The sequence below is a fragment of the Sphaerodactylus townsendi genome, linkage group LG06 (genome assembly GCF_021028975.2).
Source record: "Sphaerodactylus townsendi isolate TG3544 linkage group LG06, MPM_Stown_v2.3, whole genome shotgun sequence".
In the NCBI taxonomy this organism is placed as follows: Eukaryota; Metazoa; Chordata; class Lepidosauria; order Squamata; family Sphaerodactylidae; genus Sphaerodactylus; species Sphaerodactylus townsendi.
This window is the reverse complement of record NC_059430.1, coordinates 30,606,463-30,615,133: the sequence shown is the minus strand read 5'-3', so window position 1 is coordinate 30,615,133 and position 8,671 is coordinate 30,606,463. Positions and strand designations below refer to the sequence as shown.

General features: G+C 41.0%; 1 protein-coding gene across 1 annotated transcript in view; it reads left to right on the top strand.

The window, feature by feature from the left end:
- The first annotated feature begins 3,440 nt into the window (after nt 1–3,440).
- SVOPL (SVOP like) overlaps nt 3,441–8,671 on the top strand; it is a 28,477-nt gene continuing 23,246 nt past the window's right edge. The window contains exons 1-2 of the mRNA XM_048501024.1: nt 3,441–3,632; nt 4,851–4,983. Coding sequence (XP_048356981.1) covers nt 4,905–4,983 — 79 coding nt within the window. The 5' untranslated portion in view covers nt 3,441–3,632; nt 4,851–4,904. The remainder of the gene's footprint in view (nt 3,633–4,850; nt 4,984–8,671) is intronic.

Here is an 8,671-nt window from a genome sequence, read left to right as displayed (position 1 = left end):
CCTGAAGTGTCTTTTGTGCATACCACTATGTGAAAATGTGTCGTGTTGTGATTATAAAGAGGTAAACTTGTTCTTAGTTGTACCGGAGAGCCTGGCAGGACTTTTGAGGGGGCAGGAGCAGCAGGGAAGGGCTTTGTTTGGGGGGGGGCAGGAAAGCTTTGGTGGGCTGTGCAGTAGGTGCTCCGTGGCTCAGCAATGGACAATGGGGATGCAGGACGCACAGAGTTTGGATCCCAGTGTGTCCTGCAGGGCAATTGGCTAAGATTAATCGTCAGGACGTTTTAACCCTTAGCCAATTATGTATTGTAAGGTAAGATGATATAAGAGGCTTGCCCTCTGAAACATCCTCTTCGAAATATTAATGATCATAGGTAATAAGAAAAAGGAATAAGACCATATTAGTGATGTTTTCGATCTGAGGCATTTTAGACATTCACAAGTCTGAAAGGATATCATAATCTGTGCTCCCCTTATGTAAACATGGCTCTTTATTTTGGCACAAACCTAGTGAAATGTCCTGAGAAAGTTTGAAAAAAAAATCAATAGCTCATTCATCAGTCTGTTGATCAAAAGGAATAAATTGTTGAAAATCAGCTGCCTCCCTTAGCTCAGCTTGTGGACATTTTCAAAGAACAGATGACAAATTGTCATTAATCCTCTTACAGAATTACAGGCCATTTTCTTGGTCCTGGAAGAATACAAACAGGATCTGGGAACTACATGGAATCATTCCAAGTTCAGGAGCATACTTCATTATTATCTTAATAATAGATTCTTCTTAAATCTTTCATTAATTTAACATTAACTGGCAGTACATTTTCTCAGATAACACAGAAGTGGGGTTGTTTGGTATCCCAAAGGATTCAATCAAGGGCGGATTCCGCATGGGCCAAAAACAGTGGTGTGAAAACGGTATAAAATGGTTTAAAACAGTGTAAAGGGGTTAACACCATTTTCACACTGCTGTTTTTGGCCCATGCGGAATCTGCCTAAATGTAAACCAAAGGTGGCAACCTTATTAGTGATGCTCATGACTGCTCTCTTGGGTCTTGCCCAACTTGTATTGAGTCCTAAACGTGAGAAAGGGCACATTCTTGATTCTGGATGTCGGCATTCAGTTGTTGCTGTTGCTGTTATTGTGTTTAAAAAATATTTACTGTGTTCCTATGTACCTGTATTGTACAAAATTGCTTTGAAATAATTTTTCAACACTGCTATGATGCTATAAAATTCCTTGTGAATTTTTAGTCTTCAGCCTGGTGGGTACCAATTTTCTCTTATCATTATTGTGGGTGTACCTTCCCCTTAATCTTTAGTATGGAGGCATTCAGTAAATAGCATGATAGGATTATCTTCATTATAGGATTGTACTTCTTCATGTAAACATTTGTAAACATTACGACGTGGATGTTGGTTCAAGCAACGCGGATGTTTTTTTACAACTGTATTCCTTGGTAAATATAATGTGTGTATATACTGCAGTCATAAGTCATCAGGGGAGATGCCGTTGTTTTTAGTTAAATGCAGCTTCCATGAACTTTACAGGGTCAACCATACACACATACATAACTCAAAAAAAGTTATTGCAACTCCTCTGATTGCATTCAGATGTTGAATGTACTTTCTTTAAATTTATTGCAAGTCAGAATTTTTTCTGTCATGATCCCTGGCTAGGAAACAACAACCCTTCTTTCACACTGTATGATTTTGGGCTTTTTCCCAGATGAAAAGAACAAAGAAGATTATGTGAAATGCAATATGTGGCAGATATTTTTTTCCTTATAAAGCTTGTTGACCATATCAAGTTGACATTCAAATGGATGAAATTACTACTTGGAGCAATTACATTGAAGGTGGGCCTTTGGAACAATACAGAATAGAAGTTCTCAAATGATGTACAAAATGGGTCCTTTATAATCCTGCTCCATCAAATGTAATGATAGAGGATGCTGTTAAGAAACAAGGGCTACATGTGCAGGTGCAATGTATGTGTGTCTCTTTCAGTCCTTGTTTTGGGACCTTTTGAATCTTGAACACAAGGATATATTGGGTTGGTATTTAACAAAATAAGCGGAGACCATATATGCCTAGATGAATCCCACTTTAGCTAGTTCTGATGAAATCCACGTCTAAACATTCTCAAAGAAGCAGGGATTATGGAGAAGGGGAAGGAGAGGATTATGGAGATGGAGAAACAGGGGTGAAGACCAGGCTAACAATGGATGTGGGATGTGTGAAGGTTGTAGGGTCTAGGAGGGGGAGGAGCTGAAGCAACCTAAGAGACTCTGAAAAACAAGGGGGCTGTGACTGGTGGTAAGGAGAAGGAAGAAAGCCAGGGGATTGAAAGAGGTTTACATCATTCTCCTGCCCTTCATATTATCCTCACAACAACCCTGTGAGATAGGCTAGGTGAGAGTATGTGACTGGCCTCTGGGCACCTGGCAGCAGTGGCATAGTGGTTAAGAGCAGGTGCATTCTAATCTGGAGGAATTGGGTTTGATTCTCCATTCTGCCGCCTGAGCTGTGGAGGCTTATCTGGGGAATTCAGATTAGCCTGTGCACTCCCACACACGCCAGCTGGGTGACCTTGGGCTAGTCACAGCTTTCCGGAGCTCTCTCAGCCTCACCACCTCACAGGTGTTTGTTGTGAGGGGGGAAGGGCAAGGAGATTGTAAGCCCCTTTGAGTCTCCTGTAGGAGAGAAAGGGGGGATATAAATCCAAACTCTTCTTCTTCTTTCATGGCAGAGTGGAGATTTGACCCTAAGTCTCCCAGATACTAGTCAATTACTCTAACTACTATTATAGAACAAGGACAACAACCTGGCAGACACCTATGGATTATACAGACAGGCTGCTTAGACTGTTTCACTAGCCTTTGCAGCATAGTCTTGCATTGCATTTGGTGCAGACTTTATTAGCATTTGTTACCTGGATTGAACAATGAACTACAAGCCATTTCTCCCTCCATGACCTCCAACTTCCTAGGCTGTCTGGTCCAACAGTTTGTGGATCATCAGTCTGTTTTCACAGTGGTTCCAACCAGACTTTTTCCCTATTTGGGCTTTCTGTTTTCCTCCTATCCTTTTCAATCCAGACCGACACAGTTAGCAGACATCAGATGACTTGCCTGGTCTTCCTGAATCTTGGCATAGGGTGCCAGACCTCCTTTCCCCCCAGCTATCCAGAGCAATTTGGTCAGCCACTTGGTTCACCATCTGATCCCAATTCTGATACTTTCCCTTCCTTGGTTTCTTTCAATAAGCACTTGCATTGCATTGCCCCTGTAAGGAGGAGGTGTGGCAGATTGTGCAATATTTAGTGAAAGTGGTGTTGTTTGTTTTGTTTTGTTGAATAATCCAATAATGTAGCCTATGATTATGTACTTGTTAAGATACTGCAGGTGCAGTCACCTGCTTTCCAAAAACAGAAAAACAAGGGACTCATTTCTGAAGCAAAAGATTTTCAGTAAAAAGGGTGTGCATGCATCAGTGTCTAAAGAAAACTGATGCACTGAGGATTCATCCCAAAAGAGCATTCAAGCAAAGGTACTAAATTACAAATCACTGCACATTCAGAAAGAAGAAGAAAAAAAGGACAGCAAGATTTTCACCCAGCTTTTGATCATTAAAAGGTAAGCATTCAACAGGACTCTAAGCAAGTCAGTTGCTAGAGTGGTTTTGTTCCATACAAAAGATTTGATCTAATATTAACTCATGTTACATTTTGATGGGCAGGAGAAATTTTCAGTATTTCCTTCTGTGTCCTTGTACTTCTTCAAGAATCTTAGTGTCTAGACGTTTAAGCTTTGTTGTTGTTATAAATGAACTAATCTGCATATACTTATAACTGGTTCCTTCCTATTATTCTTGCCCAAGAAAAGGAAAACTTTTTATTTGCATTTAAAATAGCACTTCATGGACTTTTCACAGTCTACTCATAATCAGAGGTGGAGCAAGGGGAAACAGCGCGCGAGGCACACGTGCGCTCTGTGCCTCTGCCACAGTACTGGCCGCCCCCATCCTGGAATGCCCCTTCAGCCCAGCCATGCCTCCTCTGCGGCTTCGCCTGGGGCGTGCCCCCCGTTGGCACTACGCCACTGCTCATAATGCACACATTTTGAGCATTGCAAGATATAAGATAAAGACTGCCATCACAGGACCCCAGACAACCATACCCAATCTAAACATCATATGAAGATAATCATAGGACATTATGTTGGTATGAATATGGAAACATTCATACTCACCATGTATTTTCCCCATTCAGTTCCCCACATTTATATGCCACTCTTCTTACAAGAAGTTCAAGGCAGCATATATGGTGCCCCTTGTTTTTGTCCACTGTAAACAAGGTTAGGCAGAGGAATAGTAACTGGCCAGAGGTCTCACTTTTCCTCAATTAAGAGGTCTTTGAAGGTATAGTCACGCACCAACAGCATTTGCCCAGTCAATGTTCTTTTCCTGGCCTGGATGGGCCAGGTTAGTCTGATCTCATTAGATCCTGAAAGCTAAGCAGGGTCAACCCCAGTTAGTGATTGGATGGGAGACCTGCAAGGCATACCAGGGTTGCTACACAGAGGCAGGCAAAGGCAAACCACTTCTGAACATCTCTTGCCTTGAAAACTCTATGGAGACACCTAGGTTGATCGTGACTTGAGGGTACTTTCCATCACCACCACAGTTCTACTATTTATTCACTTTTGTCAGTGTTTCCCATTCTTGCATGCCTCTGTTGTCTTTGTAGATTCATTGAACCACTCCACTAGCTCTCATTACAATCTGCTTTCCCCATCTATGACTCAGAATATGCTGATATTAGTTTACTGTCTTCATCCATCTTTGTTTCAAAGTGAATACGAGTCCTTCTCCAGTTGAATCCTTGGAGAACTTTCATAGATCTGAAGATGACTGAAAAGAAAACAGAAGGAGCAAATGCCATTGCTCTTGAAGAAATGGGAACCCAGGGGCAGGAGATGAAGAAAGGTAACCACTTCATTTAGCTGTTCTTTTCTTGTATTCTCACATTCGTGACAACACTGGAATCCTTCACTAAGCTCCCCACTCCTGAAGTTCTGATGGCTACTGTGCCTTGTCTTGCCTTCTGCACCTAATTAACTCAAACTCAATGTTTATTACAATCCAAGATCAGAGAACTAACACGGCAATGATTGCATTAAACAGTACTCAGTGTAGATAGCATACAGTATTCAAAATACAAAATAAAATACTGGATCATTAAAACTGAAACAGTTTTCTGCTTTATTGTGCATGCCATAGCAAAGAACCTTGCTACCTTAAAGATCATTTCATTGGAGTTGTCAGCAGGAAGCAAGGTGATATAAAAGTGATTTATTCTGCCTGTGTATTTAGACAAAATTGTATAGTATCGAGTTTGAATTTCTTGATATAAACAATAAGAATACATGTTCAATGGTTTCTATAATTCAAGACTGCCATGAACAGTGGCAAAAGTCATAAGGAAGGGCATTGAAATGGGTTAAGGTAACTGCTCTATGATGTTTAGGTTATTCCAGAGTATACAAATAACTTGGTGGAGTTTTTAAATTAGTAATCTGGCCCATTGATGCCCAAGATGCAATAAGGTTACTCCGGACATTCCAAGATGAAGCAATTTTCTTTCTATTATTCTCGACGATCTTCAATGGAAATTATTTGCAAAGATAATGGAGTTAAGCCAGTGGCGTAGCACCAGGGGAGAGTGAGTGACGCACCGGGTGTGCACCGGTGCAGGGGCATGGCAGGGGCATTCCGGGATGTTCTGGAGACATTCTGGGGTGGGTGGAGGCATGGCAGGGGCCCAGGGTGCACACTTGCCCCGGGCGCAGTTCCCCCTTGCTCCAGCCCTGAGTTTAGCCAGAGGGGAAAAGTTTTAGCTTGAGCCAGAAATATATGGCTTGAAACCAGGCATGTGTTTTTTTGGGGGGTGGGGGGTGTCAGTCCTGCTTCTGACCTAACCGAGGCATTGGATATACAGCAAGGTTCTCCAAAGACAGCTCTGAGAAATGTACCCTGAATTGCTTCTAATTTTTGGTGATTATACACACACCTGTGTACTTTCAATACGTGTGATATATGGGACCCCCCCTTTTGTGAAAAAGAATAGTAAGTTAACTGCTATCGTTCTTTTAACCAAATCAGTTGCACGCGAAAGCTGAGCTGACTGTAATCCAGATTACTTGAACACAGCATCCAAGTATCTAAATGCTTTAATTTGGTAAATTTCATGACTATCAATCTGCCACCTGTGTTCCTTTGACCTTTTAGAATAGACAAGTATTTCAGTATTTGAGATGCTGATTGTAAAAAGCGCAGAGAACCCCTCTGAGCCTTACTTCAGTGTATGAGAGGATAGCTGTGTTTTCAGCATATCAAAATGTAGGAATTGATTTTGGGGGGATGTTTGGGGGTGTGTGGAATTTCGGGTTGGAAAGATGCTGTCCAATAGAATTTATGTAAGCATTAAATAATTAGGGTGCTAGGATACAGCCTTGTTTTATTCCTCTCCTAACTGGGATCATTTGAGGCAGGTGGCTTTGTGGAGTGCATCTCACAGACAGGGAATTGTTATTATGAATGAATGCCTGACCTACTGATTGCTTCACCCACCCCCCTACAATGGCCACAGGATCATTTAGGTTTTGCTTTTGTCTTCCTTTATAGCATGGAGTCTTCTGTACTTCTTTCTGAAGCCAGAATTCTATTTCATACATATTCAACATCTGACAACATTGCAGAATTTTAACATATCTTTTTAAATTTTTCAAATTAAACATGTGTCTTGTTGCACGTTAAGGCAATGGCACTAAATATCAACTGGTTGATTTCAATACTTCTGTGAAAGACACACTTGCCAACTTAGATCAGACCACAAATTTCTTTCCACTTTCATCCAGCTGCCAAGGTTGACTGTCCTTTGCCAGATCATGTAACACATGCTTTGGGACTTATTAGGACAATCCTTTGGAATGTCTGCTGGAGGCGGCGGCAACTGCCCCCTTCTTTCCTTTGGAAGACCTTATAAAACTGTTGTTTTTAAGTATATTTGAAGATCCAAATGAGCAGACTGACTGTTACTTGCTGTGAACTTGTTGACATTTTAATTATATCAGCTGTTGGATTTGTTATATGGTAGGCTCTTATTGTAAAGAGTATACGTTTTAATTTGTTGGCTACTTTGTACATTTGAGAAATGGAATTTTAATGGAAAGATAAATAAATAAATGCCCTAAATTCATTCCATCCATCTGATTCCATAATATTAGTCCAAGTGCGCTGTTTATTAGATGTCATATGTTATCAGATTGACTTTTTAAAAAATAGTTTGTAATCCAGTTTAAGTCTCAGCAAGAAAGATGGGCTGTAAATTATGTAAATCAATTTTAAAAGAACAATAAAAATATGAATGTTTGAAAGTAAATTTGAGCAGGGAAAATTTGTTTGAGACTTCGCTTCCATAATCAAAAGATACTTGGCAGAACACTTCAAGCCTGTGAAAGGTCCCATCCCCCCTGCAACAGTTCACGTTGAACCACTACACTTGATCTTAGCCAAAAGGCCGAGAAGCGATGGCCCCTTAATTTCTTGGAGCAAGTGAAGACCTTCAAATACCTAGGCTTTAATTATCATCACAAAGCTGATTGGACACAACATAGGAACAAAGCGATAGCGGCGAGTAAAATTTCCTGCAACGCTATAATTAGATTCTTCCACAATAAGGACCATAGATATATCCCAGCCGCTTTAAAGATCTTCAATACTAAAGTGTGCCAACAACTTCTTTATGGTAGCCCACTGTGAATACAAGCATGGAACATCGAAGCAGAGCAAATTCAATTCAGGTTCCTATATAAGATTTTCTGAAACCCCCCCCCCCCCTTAGTACCCTATGCAGTCCTGTGATTGGAAGCTGGCCAGCACTTGATGGAAACCAAAGCCTGGTGCCACACCTTCAGGTTCTGGCTACGCATATGTTTTTCCAATGATCAGCCCAGCTTTACCTCCAACGCACTCACCTGCCTGTATTTAACGGAGTGGTGGGCTCATATAAATACCAAATTGCAAGATCTGACGCTGTCATTGGATGCTGTATTACTTATGACTGCCAACGAGATATACCAGCTTATAAAGCAAAGACTCCTTAAACAGGAGTCTCAAAAATAGATGACACAAGCAAATAAAGTCTGTTCTCCAATTCACCTGAATATTTTGCCTCGTTTCTCCATCCCAGCCAACTATTTACATCTTCTACATGATCCTAACTTGAGACGTGCTATCACCCTGGCCAGATGCATTGTTTTTCCCTCTATTAGACAATATAATAGAGAGCGCCATCTTTTATCTACTGACAGAACTTGCAGCTGTAATCTTGGCCTCGAGGAAACTGTTCACCATGTTCTCCATCACTGTCCCCTATATGAATCTGAGCGGGAAAAACTACTCATCCCTCTTATGGCTGGATTCGGCAACACTGTAGATCTTGCCCAAACTCTGTTTCTGCTAGACAGCAATTCAGCTGCCATTCTTGATCCAACTGCCAGATTTCTGTGTGCTGTCATTACCGAACGTTCCCAAATATTTATTAGACGCAATTTTAACTCAATGGCTTGATATTCTTTTACTTATTTTAGCTTTTATACGTTGTACGTCCAAA